The sequence below is a fragment of the Rhipicephalus microplus genome, chromosome 3 (assembly GCF_043290135.1).
Source record: "Rhipicephalus microplus isolate Deutch F79 chromosome 3, USDA_Rmic, whole genome shotgun sequence".
NCBI classification, from domain to species: domain Eukaryota; kingdom Metazoa; phylum Arthropoda; class Arachnida; order Ixodida; family Ixodidae; genus Rhipicephalus; species Rhipicephalus microplus.
In genome coordinates, this window is record NC_134702.1 from 1487309 (window position 1) to 1505811 (window position 18503).

Genomic DNA, 18503 nt, shown 5'->3' on the forward strand with positions numbered 1-18503 from the left:
CATTGACAGCATCTGAGTAAGCGTTCGATTGAGACGCTCGGTCAATCCATTCGTCTGGGGATAAGCTGTGGTAAGCTTGTGCCGAGTGGAGGAGGTACGGATAATGTCGTCGACAATACGTGAAAGGAAGTACCTTCCTCAATCGGTAAGCAGCTGTTGAAGGGCACCATGATATAGAATGACGTCGTACAAGAGAAAGTCAGCAACGTCAGTGGCGCAACTCGTCGGCAGGGCTTGAGTGATGGCAAAGCGTGTGTTATACCCATTTATTACCCGAGGTGGACGTAGGGAAAGGGCCTAGCAGGTCAAGTCCAACACAGAATAATGACTCGCTCCATGGGTATGTTGATAGGGTGTAAGGGGCGAGAAGGCAGTACCGAGGGGCGCTTTCGTCGTTGGCAGTGGTGACATGAAGCAACGTAACGAACTACAGTACTGTACATGCCGGGCCAGAAAAAGCGACGTCGCACTCGATCGTATGCAGGAGAGACACCAAGTCACCGTGGTGTCTCTTGTTGGTACATCATGAAGTTGTTCCAGGACACTGTTGCGTAGATGGCGGGGTAGCACAAGTAGTTCCGGCATTGAAGCTGCGAGGGTACAGAATGTCATGCAGCTCGAACAGACGGACAGACGGGTCGGATAATGGGGACGTTAGATGGTTGATAATAGCCATTAAAGATGGGAGATGGGTCCCGTCGCTGTTCATCGGTGATGTCAAGCAAAGCGCAGATGGACGGTCCGCAAGGGTCCAAGTCAAGGTCTTGTAGTTTGTGCTCTTTAACTGGATGACATGACAGTCTGTGTCTGTGTGAAGTCGCCCCGACTTGTAATGTATTTCAAACTAATATTCCTGAAGAAGTAGTGCCCAGCAATCGAGACGTCCAGACGGGTCCTTTAGTGATGAGAGCCAGCAAACAGCGTGACGGTCTGTGACTACGGAAAAAGTAAGGCCATATAGGTAGGGCCTGAATTTGGTCCAGCCCACACTAGCGTTACGCATTCACGCTCAGTGATGAAGAATTTCTGCTCGGCGGACGAAAGGAGACAACTGGCTTAAGCAATTACTCTATCCTTGCCGTGCTGTCGCTGACCGAGAATCACCACAATTCCGTGGCCACTGGCATCGGTCCGAAGCTATGTATGCAAAGCAGGGTCAAAATAGGCTAGTATTGGCGGCGTAGTCAGCAGATGAATAAGGGTAGAAAAAGAGCTTGCTTGGCACCCCACGTGAAAGAAGCATTTTTTTTAAGAGATCAGTGAGAGGCCGAGCAATGTGAGCGAAGTTGTGGATGAAGCGATGAAAATAGGAACATAATTCTACAAAATTGCGGAAGTCCTTGGTTGAGCACGGTATAGGGAATTCTTGCACTGCGCGGACCTTATCCGGGTTGGGCCGAACGCCGACAGCACATGCAAGGTGACCAAGTTTAGTGGGTTCGTGCCACCCAAAACAGTACTTTGCCGAATTCAGTTGAAGAGCGGCTCTGCGAAAAACATCCAGAACGGCAGACCGATGTCTGAGATGGCTGTCAAATGTAGGGGGAATAGATGATGGCATCGTCCAGGTAATATAAACAGATTGACCACTTATATCCATGGAGAAGGAAGTTCATGCGTTTTAAAATTGCCGGGGCATTGCAAAGTCCAAATGGCATGATCTTGAATTGATAGAGACCATCGGGCGTCACAAAAGCAGTTTTTTCACGCACCATGGAGTCGAATGAAATTTGCCAACAACCGGACCAAAGGTCGGCCGATGAAAAGTATTGTGCACCATCAAGGCAATCAAGAGCGTAATCGATCCGAGGCAAAGGGTAGAGGTCTTTATGAGTTACTTTGTTTAAGTGGCGATAACCAACACAAAAGTGCCAGCTTCCATCCCCTTTTTATTTTTTTTCACGAGCACGATGGGGGAAGGCTACTGGCTGGACAACAGCTCCATAAAGTCCTTAGCGATTATATTGTCAACTTCGCACTGAATTACTTGACGTTTCTGATGAGACACGCGATATGGACGCTGGCCTGTAGAGGTGGCATCACCAGTATTGATCCAGTGCGTAACAACAGATGTTTGATCCAGAGACGGTTGTCGAAGTAAAAAATGACGCGATAGGACGCAAATAGCTGATGGATTGATTGATCGATATGTGGGGTTTAACGTCCCAAAACCACCATATGATTATCAGAGACGCCGTAGTGGAGGGCTCTAGAAATTTCGACTTTTTAACGTGCACCCAAATCTGAGGACACGGGCCTACAGCATTTCCACCTCCATCGGAAAGGCAGCCGCCCCAGCTGGGATTCGATCCCGCAACCTACGGGTCAGCAGCCGAGTACCTTAGCCACGAGACCACTGCGGCGGGGCGACAGTGAAAGCGAGCGCACTACCTAAAGCAGTATATTTAGTGCAACTCGTCCTTTATGCCGCCGACAATCATATTTCACGTTTTATGATGCTTTCGCCTTAACGTACGGTGTTGTGTCGCAAGTACGGTGGTCGGAAGTGTTCCTCAATGTTGCAAGACTGCTTACTGCCAAAGATATCAGAAAATGAGCTAATCTGGCCTGATGACATCAAGCTCGGCAAACTAATTATAATCACGTGAATATAGTGAACGTGAAAAAAAAACACCCCTGCGTAAGAGAAATGGTATGCACATTGATTCCTGCTTAACAACATTTCATTTTTCTTGGTCCGAAGAGGCATAGATGATTGACATGTGGGGCGTAAGGTCACAAAACCACCACATGATTATAAGACACGCCGTAGTGGAGGGCTCTGGAAATTTCGACCACCTGAGGTTTTTTAAAATGTACACCCAAATTCGAGCACGCGGGTATACAGCATTTTCACGTCCATGAAAAATGGAGCCGCCGCAGCGAGGATTTGATCCCGCGAATTGCGGGGCCGCTGGGTGCCAGCCCAGTATTCTACCACTGAGCTACACCGGTGCTTGCGACTTGTTGTCAAACTTGCCTTCGGCAGGCTTGATGTTGGGAAATCAATCGCGTTAAAGCGTTTTAATCGCGATAAAGCGTTTTAAAACAGCGAAAGAACAACCAGTCGCAATATATGCGATCAGCATAATGAGTGGGTCGTCCAATGCTCCAACCCATTACAAAAGCTTGTTCTTGTTTCCCTAATAACTGTGGCCCATACCCACTACAGCCATAATTCATCACAGTCGTCAGCCACTGCATGGACGATTGGCACAAAATTTCTTTCAAGTGTTCAGCGGACACAACGCTTCTCAGAAGAATGACAAAAAATAGCATAGTGAATGCTGGCCTACTACCCAAAAGTTAATTATTAATGCCCTAGTGGTACCAAGCAAGTGTGCTTGCACTAGTTACCCAACGAGTGTTTTGAAAAGGCTCTGAAAGCCGCTCTTCTAGCTTTCGCTACAACTGTGCTGCACCTACCACGCAGGCCTCACGTTTTCCATCCCCGTTGCATTCCTGTTACAATTAGTCGTTACATATATTTCGTGTTCCCTTAGGTACTCTGTCCCATTGCTTATCCATATGCCCAGATATTTGTATTTATCTGTTATCTCTAGTGTGATCTCGTGTATCATAATCTCACTACCTATCATGACTGCTGATTTTTCCTTACTGAGTCTAAAATATAACTTATCTCCTACATTACCACAGATGTATATCATCTATTAATCTCTGCAAATCTTCCTTGCTGTCGGCCATTAGCACTATACATAATGTGCACGTATGTCATGCAGCACCCCTTCGTGACTTCCGAAATGCGCCACAGACATGCCCGGGTACCTATTGACTCCGTCGCCTACCGCTGCCATGTTGCCTCCTCGTGCTTGCGCCGATTTAGTTTTGCCTCGCGATGCAAATTTGAAGGCTGCTAGTGAGGCAAGTTGATTTAGTAGTCCCCGAGAGTGAGCAGAGCTTTGGGGCGTTTCTTCGCCGAAAGTTGTTACCAAAAATTGCGAATGCACATTGCGATTTTCCGAAAAGTACCGGCGTGTTTGGCTGGCGCGGATTAACAAAAAAACTACTTGAAGCTCGGTGATATTTGCGTCTTCGGGTGCAACTTCATTCTGGGTAAGTGCCATAGCCAAGCACTTACCTGTAAACAGAGATAGCTTACCAAGATACTGTACATACATACCTGTCCGCGACCACTGTGCACAATCAGCTTTTCAGGGAGGCGGTTAAAATCGTGATGCGATCGCGGAAATGCGGCTATTGCATTGAAACAAACTGTGAAAATAGATGCGAAATAATATTTGTTCACTTTGAAGTATAGCCGATCGGTACGAGTTGGGGGTTAGGATTTTGAAAAATTGGTCAATCAATTCCCATCATTTTTAGAGACTCCACTGTATATTAGTGTACAAAAAAAAGTAGAATACAAGGTGAAAAAGATGTCAAAACATACACGAAAAAAGAAAGTGATGACCAGCATTTCCGCGGCACGTACTACGCGAAGTCTCTATCTGCCTCGCATAATATTTTCCTTGGCTGTTTTCACAAATTTCAAAAAGGCTCAACATCAGCACTGTTTAAAACACTTTGGGGGGGGCACTGCTACTTAGGTGGCGTGAGCAACAGCAATATATTCATATTATTATATCTCTTGTAAACTTGCCTAGCTCTGCACGACTCGTTTTTGATGGGAGCTGCTGCACTTCGCTCATCCAATCTTAAACTTGCGGCTCAAGAGACTGAGCTTTCCCTTGTTGTTGGGCCACGCAATTTGTAGTATTTGAAGTGAAAGAGAGATAATTGGCACTCGCAGGTCGTGGCGAACAGCTGGTGTACGCGGTGGCTGATATACGGGTAGCACATCTTGATTTTCTGGTCGTGTATTGAGGGAACAAACGAAGCCTTTCTGATCCGATGAGCTCGTTAAAGTACGACAACAAAAAACCACAATGCTTCCCATTCAACATCGTACACAGCAGCAGATGACGAGCCCCTAACAAACCGCGCTACAGCACGCGAACTGCCGTAGGTACCCAGGGAGGTATCCGGGCATGGCGGGAGAGGCGACAACGGCGGAAGTGACATCACATGAACACTATGTATATCATCTGCGTACATCAATGCTGGTGGTGCGTGTTAAATGAGCTTTCCTTGTTTGACTGAAGAGAGGCTGAAGCCAAGTCCACTACCCTCTAATTTGGCCTCTAATCCTTGAGGTACATCATGAATAACAAGGGTGACAGAGGACACCCCTGCTTAAGCCAACAGCTCCTAAAATTCTTCAGGCCAGCGCCTCACGTGACATGACGTCAGCTACGTCATCACTCGCCGTCCGACCGGTCCCGCGGGAGCGCGCCGCTTCTGGCACTCCTCTCGCAGTGAACCAGTTGTATCTCGGCAATATTGTTTTCTCTCGCGTCTGAATGTCTTCAAAGGGTATTGTTAATTATAAGAAACTTGTCAAATGTGGAAACTTCCTGTAGTAAGAGTTAGTTTATTCAACATATGCGCACGAAACAGGGGCACGAAGCAATGATCAAAAACACAAATAAATGAACATACTAATGAAAATTGCAAATGATACATGAGCACTTTATTTTGGAGCAACAGTTTTCAATTTCCGTGCTTTTGCGACAGCTTGGGCATCGGCTTTAGCAACAGCGGCTGCGTCATTCCTCTCTTTGAAATTATTATTTAGCAGAACATTTGTTGCACATTTTATCAACATATTTATCACAAAATCTGGTTCGTGCCCATTCGCACAGTCACCAGTTCCTCAAATGCTGGCAAGCTCTCTTTCACAAGCTGTTGAACAATACATCTGTTATTTCGTGCCTGCAGAGAGCTCGTGGCATTTTTTTTCATTCTGCAGCAACTTTGCAACAACAACTTCAGTGTGCGTCACTACTGTCACAACACACGTTCGGAAATTTCACGCCACCTCGATTGAGACTTGCTATTAAAGAATTAGCATCACCATCGCACTCAGCATCGCAACTGTCAGTAACAAGGTTCTCTTGACAGCAGTTGCACTTCAACGTTTTTTCCACAGAGTTAGTGCAAAAGCCTCCAACATAAGCAAAAACAGCGACGCGTGTGCTTAAGCTGTCAAGGTCTTCAGGTTTGACAGTAACTCTGCAGTCCTGTTGATTTGTGGCTGTTGCCTGTGGAACAGCCTCATCAATGAAATCATCACTGCTCATTATAGGAAGAGTATATTGTAGGCGAATTCTGCCTTCACTCTCGTACAGCTGCCTAATGCTGATGTGGCAATGACCACCAGCCATTTGCCTGTACTGGCCAAATCTGTTTTCGAGGCCGTCTGTCTGCAGCTTGCCGAGCAGGACATATTTATAACGAAGCTCGACAAGGCAGTACTTGGTGAATTCAAGTATTGCATAGGCGGAATGCCTTAGAGCAGATTGAGTTTCTCGCGAGAATGCCGTTGTGTTTGTAGGATTCGCACACATCCAACCAAGTGACAAATGCATCGAGAAATTCCAGCTTAGGGTCACCATTCGGGCACGAAACTGGCTCTTCATAAACATCTCTGTGGTGTTGGCCTTTGTGAGGTGTTTTAACGTTTACAATCTTCCACCAGCGGAGAACTATCCTGATAAAATTGGCAGTTTCTTTGGCATGCCATAAAGCATGAAAGTTCCAGTGGTGATCCAGTGTCTCAGCTACAAAAACATTGAATATTTGTAGTACTAGCTTAACATTCTGCCTTTCGAAGTTGCTAGGATTTAGCGCCTTTGACGAAAGGCGATAGCTGTAATTCAAAAGCTGAGAAGCCTCTAGCTTGTGCAGCTCCCGAAGATCTTTGAATGATGCCCGCTGTATGCAGTCGGGATGGACACTGTTGTTTGAGAGATCAAACATTGGAAAATAAAGGTTTGTCCCAAGATTCTTTTGATTTATCCAGTTGTTTCGGATGCATTTCAACAAGTGCACAAAATCCACAACATAAAACAAATCTTGTTGCGTCTTTTGGATTTGGGTAAACGATGCTCAGCTTTGGCGGATCTGAAAACATACTGAGTGTCTTGCGATTGATTGCGTTGTTGTCTGAAACTACTGCAGGAACTTTAAAACCTATTTCCTCAAGGCCAATGATTACATTTTTCAGGACAGCATGAAGAGAGTGAGCATTCATTGTTCGTGCAGGCAGAATGTGCACCACCTCTCGAAAAGAACTCGGCATGCTTTGCACCATAAACACATGAGCAGAAGTAGCGGCCTCTTCACTGTTTCCTGCTGCCCCTGAAATTTTTCTACCTTTAAAATCGAAGAAAGGCTGGATGTGAATTTCGTCAAGCATGAGAACCACGGCACTTTCATGCGGCTGCAATTGCTTAAATCTGTGCTTTATGTACCTGAGAAAATTTTCACTGGCTGCCTCAGTGTCAGGTGACAAGTGAAACGAGGAGCAGACATTTCGACAAGTACTGAGATGTGGCATGACAAAAAAACCTGAACCCCTCAGAAATTTGTAGGCGTGTGGAGATATGGTATGCAATATGCAAGCAACCACCATACTTTCGGAGGAATACTGCAATCGTTTTCCAAGCAACGCCACTTGTTCTCGCAAGAACCGACTGATACGTTTCTTGCTGTCAATGGCATCTCGTTCAAGTTGCTCGAGAAGGCTAACGACTACGTCACAAAGATTTTCTGAGGAGCATTTTTCATCGAGGATGCTTTGAAGCCTACTTAGGATGGCAGACAGGACATTCACATTCCCAATGCTTCCTGGCACGACATAATCACCTATACGGCTTAATTTGGTACCATGAAAACATACACTGATACTCAGGTCGCTGAAAACAGTAACAGACGACCGCAACAGCGGCATGCTCTCATCAACAATATTTAAAAACAGGGCACAGTGTGTGCGGTGAATTACAATTCCACTCATTTGGCACAGGTGCACTTTCAAACATTCCATAAGCTCAAGAAGCGAGGAAAAACAGCATTTCGTTTCTTCATCACGATAAGAAGCCTCCGATTCTGCAATGGCACGAGCGAGGTCAGCGGCTTCTCGGCGCATTTTTTTCATTTCCGGGCATTCTCTCGAAGAAGGGTCATCCTTCAACAAGTACGTAGAACATCCTGGGAACAGTGTGGGCACTGATCCTGAACGCAGGCGTGGTACTTTCAGTGAGACCTCTAGCACTCTTCCTGCCATAGGATCCGTGTAGGACGACTTGTTCTGAAGGCATGACTCGGTGAAATGCAATGCGCATACCTGCATACCAACAGCAGTCGCAGAGTGTCAGCGAACCTCGGAATGCGTCTAAACATTGCACAAGCGCTTCGCGAACTGTTACAATGAGTATAATTTCGCCATCAGTGTGATGCAATGGTGACATCCAGTTTGCTCTTACCTTGTTGTTTTCCGTAGAAAAGAAATCCTTTCTTGGAATAGCACTGAGCCATTTCTTCCTTAGCACTTCATCCTTGGGGAATGAAAATACTTGAACTTTCTTCCCGGTCTTGTAATTACTTGAACATGCCGGCACACAGCACTTATTGGGCATGTCAGAAGCTTCGTGCAATAAAATTCCGGCAGTAAAATTCACTGCACACAACGCAAAAAAAATGCCTCGGCAGACTCGCGAAAAGAACACGTGCAGCACGGCCATCACCACTGCAGCGAGTGGAAATTCGGGAATGAGCGATGGAACTGGTCAGGAAGTATGGGACTGGTAGGACGGCTGGTGGTGACGTCACAGCGGAGGGCACAGGCCTGAAGAATTTTTAGGAGGTGTTGCCTAAGCCTTGTTTTACCTCTGTGGGCTTAGATACCTCGTTTTCCCACTTTATAACTACCTTGTTACCTTTAGAGATATCATTTAAAAGATTAGTGACTCCATCTTCCACACCTAGTGTGTCCAGTATTCCCAAAAGTCGTCTTGAATCACGCTATCGTACGCCCCCTTGATATCCAAAACTGCTAGCCACAGGGACCAGTGTTCCTTTTCTGCTATTTCGATGCACTGCGACAGGGTGAACAGATTGTCTTCCAACCTTCTACGTTTTAGAAACCCACTCTGTAGTTCACCCAGCACCCCTCATCCTCTTTCCATGCCTGCAGTCTTTCCTTTATAACCTGTATCGCCAGCCTGTAGACCGCTGATGTCACTGTTATAGGACGGTAGTTGTTTATGTCAGCTTTGTCCCCCTTTCCTTTATAGATCATGCTCATCCTGCTAAGTTTCCATACATCGGGGACTTCACCACCGATTGTTATTTTGCTCACTGCCTTTCTCAAAGTCTGCTTAGACTTCAGACCCAATGACTTTAGCAACATAATTGCAATGCCATCTGGGCCTGTTGATGTATTACTAGGAACCTTTTCTCAACCCTTTCCCACTCTCATGAAAATGGAGCCAATGGGCCACTTCATTCATCCTTGACTTGTCTTTGTTTAACTTTTCTGTCAGCCTTGTTATTATATATTTAATAGCTTCGACCCCTTCTAGCCTAGCACCTTGAGGTGTAGTTATAAACCTCTGCTCTAGGCTCGTTTCATTTCTTAGAGAGTTTAGATGGTTCCCAAGTTTCACACCTGCCTTTCTGTCCTTTTTATGTACTTCTGCGAGCCACTGAGCTCCCTTTCTTCTAATCTTTTCATTGATCAGAAGGGATGCATCCCTTCTACAGCTTAGAAAAATTTCCCTTTTTTTTTTTATTACCTGTCTGTTCACCCCGCTACTCGGCATGTTTGTGTTCCGTAGAGGCTTCCTGACGTTTTGCTATGGCTCTCTTAACTTCCTCATCCCACCAACTCTTGGGTTTGTGTCTTCTTTTCCGGGGTGACTTGTCACGTGCCTAAGCAAGCTCTAGCTTAAACAGTCTAATTAGATTCGTGTTTGTCCACACTGTTTTATTATCCTCAGTGATTACTTTCTCGATTTGTTTAGTAGCTATTTCTGTTTGCCTTTCTGAACACAAATCCCCCTGTAGTTGCTTATCTTGTCTCCTTCCGACTTTCATTGCTCTTACAAAACTTACCTTGATCCGTTTGTGATCACTATCCAGTCTTCTGGAGTCACATTCATTTACGTGTATTCCCCTGAGCCTATCATACATTCTATGTGACATCAGTCTATCGTCGACTGCAGCCTTGCTACCTCCCATGTTATTTGCCCTTCACACTTTGCATTTCATTTGCATTTCACACATATCCATGATTATTTGGCCTGTGGGTCAGTATACCCATCTATATCTTCTATGTTTCCCTGCACGACGACGATAAACACCATGGACCAGTTCAGGAAGTGCAGTGTGAATCGAATAATCGAATGAACCTCTAGCCTTTTGGCCGCCTCAAGTGCAGACGGAGAAATGCACGTGCGCTTATCAGCAACCCGGCGACCTCGAGTCCGAGGTCAACTCACCTCTCCGCTGCCTTTCCACTGTCCGTCGTACACACCCAAATTCTTTTTGGACAGGCCGAGGTCTTTGAGGAAGGAGTACTCGGCCTCGTCGATCAGGAAAGACGCCATTCTCCTAGCAATTATAAGCCGGCACGATGTCTTTGCACGACGAACGAGTAACGGCCACATCACGCCCACTACTGACCCCCCTCAGAACAGCAGGTATGATCACGTGATGAGTTTTCCGGACCGCGCCGCAGAAACACACGCCTCATAAAAAAATCGTTAATTACCTCACTAAAATAACAAACAATTGATAACTTTTTTATTTATTACACATTTAGTAATTGTTTTACACATTTTTTTATAATTTTTGAATGCAGCAGTACAGTGTACTAGAAAGATGCTAGAAAGGGCCGTGGAGTGAACGAGGCGACCGCGCCGCATCTCGGCTGATTCTTCCTCCGTGGGTGGGCACTTTCCTTCCTCCGTGGGTGGGCACTTCCTCCGTGCTGGCGGGTGACAGTAGGGGCGGCGCTGTAGGTGTTTTGTGTTCAGAAACACAGGAGGTTGGAAGACAATTTGTTCTCACTGACGCAGTGCATCGAAATAGTAGAAAAGGAACTCAGACCCGTGTGGCAAGCATTTTTGGATATCAAGGGAGCGTACGATAGCGTGGTTCAAGAGGACTTGTGGGGAATACTAGACACACACGGACATGGAGTTACTAATCTTTTAAAGGAAATCTATAAAAGTAACAAGGTAGTTATAAAGTGGGAAAAACGGGTATCCATGCCCACAGAGGTGAAACGGGGACTTAGGCAGGGATGTCCACTGTCACCCTTGTTATTCATGATGTACCTACAAGAATTAGAGGCCACATTAGAGGGAAGTGGACTGGGCTTCAACCTTTCTTCCGTCAACCAAAGAAAACTCATTGAACAGGCACTATCAGCATTGATGTACGCAGATGATATAGTGCTAATGGCCGACAATAAGGAAGATTTGCAGAGATTGGTGGGCATCTGCGGTAATGAGAGAGATAGGTTAGATTTCAGATTCAGTGAAGAAAAATCAGCAGTCATAATTTTTAATGACAATGAAGGTAGTGAGCTTAGAATACAGGAGGTCACACTAGATATAACAGATAAATACAAATATCTGGGCGTATGGATAAACAATGGGACCGAGTACCTAAGGGAACACGAAATATACGTGTCGACTAAAGGTAACAGGAATGCAGCAGTGACGAAAAATGGGGCACTGTGGAATTACAATAGGTATGATGTTGTGAGAGGAATATGGAAAGGGGTCATGGTTCCTGGGCTGACGTTCGGCAATGTGGTATTGTGCATGAGATCAGGTGTTCAAGCAAGATTACAAATTAAGCAACGTAGAATAGGTAGGCTTGCTATAGGAGCTCACGGGAATACACCAAATCAGGGAGTACAAGGTGATATGGGATGGACATCATTTGAGTGGAGGGAAGCTAGCAGCAAGATAAAATTTGAGAAGCGATTGAGAGAAATGGGGGAGGAGCGTTGGGCTAGTAAGGTTTTCGGCTACTTGTACACATGGAGGAAGGAAAACTATTTTTTCCCTTCCTCCATGCTTGTACATGAAGAATGTCGATACGAAATGGAGGAAGCGAACCAGGAAATTGACTGGTAAATACTTAAAAACAGCAGGAGGCCAAACCAAAAAGAACTATCGGTTAAGAAGAAAGTGAAGGAAACGGAGACTGACATGTGGAGAATTGGCATGACTAAGAAGTCCGCACTAGAGATCTATCGAACTTTTAAGCAGGAAATCGCCAAAGAAATGATCTATGATAATACTCGGGGTAGTTCTCTACTGTTTGAGGCCAGGACGGGAGTATTGCGAACCAAGACATATTGGGCCAAATACGAAGGGGTAGACACAGTATGCAGTGCGTGTGGAGAGGAAGAAAAAACTGCCGAACAGTTGATAATGTTCTGTAAAGGGCTTTACCCTATAGTTCAGAATGATGGCGCAGAGGTTTTCAAAGCACTGGGGTTTAGGGACAGGGAGGGCAAAATAGACTTTAAGCGGGTAGACTTAACTAGAAGGAGGTCATCTGATTGGTGGCTAAAGTCAAGGCACGGGTGAAAATTAAACCCTTCACTGCAAAGTACGAATCCTCAACCTCACTATTTAAAGAGAAAAAAAGATAAATCTAATAGTTAGTGCACTAAGCATTACGGCTAGACGGCGTTAGCCGCCGCCCAATCTAAAGGGTACAGCCACATTCATCCATTGATCTATCCATCGGCTGTAGTTCCATGGTACTGAAGATCGTGGGAGCGTCTGCATTGGGAAAGCGCGCGCCCGTGCCTGCGAAAGCGTGTAATTGCTCTTTTTCAGCGTGTTTAATGTGTTTTTGAGCATTTATCAGTGGACGCACCTGCTACGCGCCATGGTGCACGAGTAACTATGCAGGCACGCCGAAATTGCGTCGATACATTCACTGTTTCAAGAGCCTGCCAAACCCCCCCAAAAAAAATCAATCGAAATTTGCACGGATCCGCCTAGCTCTACTCAATCAGCGCTTTGAGCGGCGTTACATCATAGGTGGCTACTGGCGAACTACAAAGAGAGGTGAAGTATCAAAAATATGAATAAATCATGCACTCGTTTGTCAGCACTCTCTACGTACGATATCCAGAACACAGTGTTCCTCATACGAGCCTACATGCGCTCTATTGTTTCACGAGAAACCCGAGTGTAAGTAATGTTGTCACAATTGACATTAATTGGTGGCGACTCTTTTTTATGATGCCAGTTTTGTGGAAAATAATATTTATTGCTTTCCTAAAGGCTTATTACATATAAACTTATTAAAAACAACACTCAAACATATTAAAATTGCCAATTGTATATATAGCCCATCTGTTAATCTGCGTAAATTCATTGTAACCAGTTCTCATTTTGTATCGACAGCTTAAATTGTGCTGCTTTCCAAATATTCTATTGGCGTAACGCCATTGCAAGCGAGCAAGTTTATGACGTTGTTTTGTATTATAAGCGTAGTTCTATCAATAAGTGTCAAAACTGTAGGCAGGCATCGTTTGTGTCATCGTTTTGTTCTCGCGCTATAACTATCGTCTAAAGGGTACAGCCACTGAGAAAGGAAAGGTCTTTCCTTCCTCCGTGGGTACAGCCATATTAGTTCATCTATCCACGTAGGGTTTCTCGATGCGTGCGTCTTTAAAGCGGCGGAGGTATGAAGCGTGGAAGCTTGGGCAAGTTGGTAGGACATAACTGAATGCAGGAGGTAGCCACCCTAGCGGAGGGGGCTCGTGCATCGAGGAACCCTAACACAATGTTCAGCTCAGCCGCGCATTCCGTCACCGTGCTTTACGTGCACGTGTAGGGTGGTTCGCCGTGTCACTGTTCTTTGTTTACGGTGGCCCTGCTTCCCCACTGTGGGAGTTTCGTTGAAAAGCCTCCACAAGTTTGTAGACATCGTTCTAACTTGTAAGGCCATCAGAGACCAGTGCTGCAGATGCTGTAAACGTTTTGATAGACCTCCCTGTCCTAAAGTGTTAGAATTAAGGCCGTGCCCACAGGAAATAATTTCTTCAACCTCTCTGCAGGAAGTTCAAGCCCCACTTAGGTAATCTTGCGATGAAGATTACTGACAATAACTGTGTGATCAAAATGTATGGTAAAAAGCCGTGCTCACAGGAGATAATTTCTTGAACTTCTCTTCAGGAAGTTCAAGCCACACTTAAGTAATCTTGCGATGAAGATTACTGTCAATAACTGTGTGATCAAAATTAATGTATGGTAAAAAGCCATTGTCGCGAAGAATTCTCAAATCGTATTGTACAGTGTTGTGTGTGTTTTTTGTCACTTATTTTTTTGTGAACTAAGAAAATATATAAAATCATCGGGTTGACTATACATATCTTTTGTCTATCACAAAGCAGAGAAATAGAGAAGCATTAGTTACGGAAAACAGGAGGTTTTCCTCCAACCGAAAACGTACGTTGGGTGCTAGAACAAGATTTCTGGTAATAAAGCGCTAGTTCTTAAAATCGGCAGCTAGGTTAATTGCAATGTTAACCTTTGGGGGCATCTTGAGCACCTAAAATGAAACATAAAGAAAATCTAATAGAGAAAAAAGGTAGGACTTGCCTGCCCAACTATTTTTATTGAGCTCTTAGGTAATGCTGGAATGAAACACACCTTAGAAATCTGCCAAAGCGTGATCACAACAACGACACTATTTCTTGTGTCAGGAGGGCAAAGCTTGGTTGTAATTCCTCATGCTGTTTCCCAGCGCGCGCTACATTGAAATTGGAGAATAGAAGTATTCATCAAGCTTCGGAAACGCATTACGCAAATACGACGCGGTTTCTTTCTGTATGCGCGTACAATATGGTCGTGCATGCGCACTTGTTAGCCGGTTCCGTGTGGCAGCTTTTCCGTAACTTGTTTCCGTAGCTTACTAAAACCCTCTAATGACCACAATCAAACACATAAAAGACATACACAGCTTCACAAGGCGAAGTCTTGCGCAATCTCGAAGTCGTAAAATCCGCGTGCGAGACACAAAACAATGTAGCTTCTGCTATTCAAGCTTATTAACATTATTGCGTGAAAACTGTGCATTGTTCACAAATTTGAAATCTATAAATGGCACAGCCATTTATAGAGTTCGTCCAAAACAAACGACAGGCCAGCAATAGTGTCAGGTTGTGACGCCTCGACGCGGCAAGCATGCAAAGCGTGGCGTCTCGCGAGTTTTTATTGTTCAGCATATGAACTGACGGGCATCTGAAACTAGAGGAGGCGCTGTTCTCGTTTTCCGGTAGAGGTACAGTCATAGCAGAGTCCTTGAAGGACTCTGGTAGGGTGGCTAGAATGGGGAGGTGTGATGAGCGGGGCGCCTTTCGCTTGGCGGAGAGGGTCCTTCGGCGCGCCGATGCCGCTAGGGGCGCTGATGGCAGCGGCGCGGGTAGTGAGCGGCGCACTTCGCTGGGTTTGCTTCAGTCGCGCCATAATTTTTTTCGTTAGCAGTCGCACTGTCTTACAAGTATGTCGTCGATCGGTGATTGCGTTGAGTCTCTCTGAAATGTCCGAAGATGTCAACGACAAAAAAGAAGACGCAACGTTGGTGCTTTGTGCCTGGCTGCAACACTGGATATTATAATTCTTCAGGAGAGAAAGTTTCCCTTTTCCGAGCTCCCACGTGTAGTGTGCTGTTCGACAAATGGATTCGTGCTATTCCAAGAGCGGACAAACAGCTTGACGAGAACTCCGCAGTGTGCGAGAAGCACTTCGACCCAAGGTATGTACAAAAAATAGAAGGCACGGTGTTCGCACACCCGAGCAAGAGACCAATTTTGCTTACTTGCGTTCCACGTGTCACATGCTGCATTGCAACATAACCAATTGGCTGTCCTTTTCTCTTTTCTTTTTCACAGATTTGTCGTGCGTACGTTCAAACATAGGATTAATGGTGAAGATGTATACATGCCGCGCGCTGTGCCGACCTTAACAAATGACGCCGTGCCGACGATTTTTCCTAATTTGCCTAAATACTTGACGAAAGCTCTGCCCAAGGAGAGAAAGAGACGGAAAAGCGTGGCTGAAAGTGCTGTTTCGAGTAAAAGAATTAGTGTGAACCACGACAATGTCGAAGAAGGCTCAGCGATTGACCATGACGTGATCGTTTCAGAACAGAACGTCATGTTGACCGAACAGCTGCATTCCTTAAGTGCTATGCTTCACCGTCCTAGCGAGTTGTGGTCGATGCAGAAGTTCGAGCAAACGAATGCATTATGCTACCAGACCGCTAAATTGGACAGAGATTTAACACCTCCTGTTATTCACAACAAGATAGTGTTGTTTGAAGCTGAGGAAGGAGCAGCTGCTCAGTGCAGCATCTTTCTGAACGGGTTCCTATTCAAAAAAAGTGGCTGTCAGACAGTGAGCCAAGCACAGGATCTTCTCAAGTATGCAGACACATTGACACCCTGCGTAGGAATTGGGACAATGGAAGAGTTCCAACCACTGAATTTGGAAAGCAAGGCGAAGCTATCTCAAAATCGTGTCTTCTCCCTTTCTTGCGATGGTTCCTCATCGATTTCGCTACAAGGTATTATGAGATATCGCAGTTGCGCAAACCCTGCCTAAAATATTTTATTTGAGCCTGTAGATACCTGTCCCTGCTTTGGTTAGACTTATCCACCGATTATGGTACACTTTACAGATGGCTCATCTGGACGTTGTACTGCCTGCAGAAAATGCAGAAACCTTCTGAAGGCTCGTCTGCTCCGTCTAAAAAAAAAAAAGACTAAGCGGCCACTTGCAAGAACAGCTGCACAACGACTGAAATGGGCTGTTCGTACGTTGAAGAAAAAGAAAATGAAGCTGCTTACCTTGCAGGATGCCCTGAAGAAGATGCGAGAAAAGACTTCACAAATCATTGCATCTGTGTTAGAGGAAAAGGTACACTGTCCCATTAAGTTGTTATAGATTCATTACTAATAGCTTCTTAATTATTTCAGCTGAAACTTCTTCCAAAAAAGCAACGGGCTGCGGTGCAGGCTTGTTTTGACGCTGCCAAACGAAGGTCCTTGCGCGGATATAACTACAATAAAGAATGGCTCCTTGAGTGCATCATCCTCAGAATGAAAAGTGCACGACTGTATGAGCATCTTAGAGCACACAGAATTCTTGTCCTGCCAAGCCGTGCTTGCCTTCAAAAATACATCAAGGTATGTGATTGCATATGGTGTGCAGTATAGAGATGGTTCCTAATGTTTTTATCTACAGGGATTCGCTGCTGCTTATGGGTTTAATACCAAACTCCTGAGCTGTCTGAAGAAAAAAGTTAAAGACATGGATGAAATGGAGAGGCATGGGGGCATAGTAGTGGATGAAATGAAACTCTCTGCTCATCTGGACTTGCAGTCGTCCAGCAATATTGAAGGCTTTGTCGACCTCGGCAAGTTTACCGATGCCAATGAAAGACACCGCAAAGCTGACCATGGGCTTGTCATAATGTTCCAACCATTTGTGGGGAAATGGACACAAATCATTGGTAATATATTTTTTGCACTGTTAAGGCACATATGCCGAAGCGTTTTGTAATGCTCTATTTCTCTTCAGGTGTGTTTTCATCCAGCGGGAACGTAAAAGCCAGGCTGTTGACAAAACTTTTGGTAGAAGCTACAATTTTGTGTGAGCAAGCCGGCCTCTACGTGGATTACATTTGCTGTGATGGTGCGCCCTGGAACAGATCTATGTGGAACATCCTGGGGATACGCGCCACCCTCAATGACATTCAGTGCAGAGTTGTTCATCCGTGCAACAAACACCGATTTTTGTACTTTATATCGGACTTCCCTCACCTCATGAAGTGCGTGAGAAACACAATGATGAAGCAGGGCTTCAACACCCACAACGGAAGGGCAAGTTGGCTCTAATATTTCTGTGGAATTTTTATGCATAATGCGTACTTCTCAATGCTAATTTGAATCCTTAACAGTTCCTGATGCAATGTGGAAATTTTACAGGCCCACTGGGATCATGTGTCAACCATGTGGAAACTTGACAGCAGTGCCATCACCTTGAAAGTGGCACCAAAGCTGACTCGATCACATATCTTTCCAAATGGATTCGAGAAAATGCGTGTGGACTTAACATTTCATGTTTTCAGTGCCCAAGTGACTCGGTGCTTAGATTTTTACAAAGATCAGATCGAGGAGCAATACACAAATGTTGAGCCAACAAGACTCGTTATTGGTCTCATGGCGGAACTAATCGAGGTGATGACATCCAGGTTTCCAGCAGAAGCTTTACGGTAAGAGTGAAATATTTACCCTGTCGATAATTAGTCCAGACAAAGTTTCTACGCTTCATACATAAACATTATTTCAGGCTTCACAGCCGAAAGGAAGCTGTGCTTGACCAGGCACTAAAGTTCCTCGATTTGTGGGAAGCTCACGCAAGAGGACTTGGCTTTCTAAGCAAAAGTACCGCAGTGGGTTTGCGTGTGACGTTGAAAAGTACGAAGCACCTCCTGGAGTACCTGTGTGAGGAAGTACATTTCAAGTATCTCATGACGGCTCGCCTAAGCCAAGACTGCCTTGAGCGCTGTTTCGGAATCGTGCGGCAGGCAGGTGGTGG

At 45.3% G+C, this 18503-nt stretch overlaps 1 protein-coding gene and 1 long non-coding RNA gene across 2 annotated transcripts in view; both read right to left on the minus strand.

The window, feature by feature from the left end:
• The window catches only part of Aldh7A1 (aldehyde dehydrogenase 7 family member A1), a 91770-nt gene extending 81203 nt beyond the window's left edge, over positions 1 to 10567 (minus strand). The window contains exon 1 of the mRNA XM_037433962.2: positions 10362 to 10567. Coding sequence (XP_037289859.1) covers positions 10362 to 10529 — 168 coding nt within the window. The 5' untranslated portion in view covers positions 10530 to 10567. The remainder of the gene's footprint in view (positions 1 to 10361) is intronic.
• LOC119184554 (uncharacterized) lies at positions 5433 to 10355 on the minus strand. Its single transcript, XR_012894173.1, has 2 exons — positions 8346 to 10355; positions 5433 to 8206 (listed from the first exon to the last, which is right to left on the minus strand). It is a non-coding gene; the product is annotated as an uncharacterized LOC119184554 (long non-coding RNA).
• Positions 10568 to 18503: the final 7936 nt, after the last annotated feature.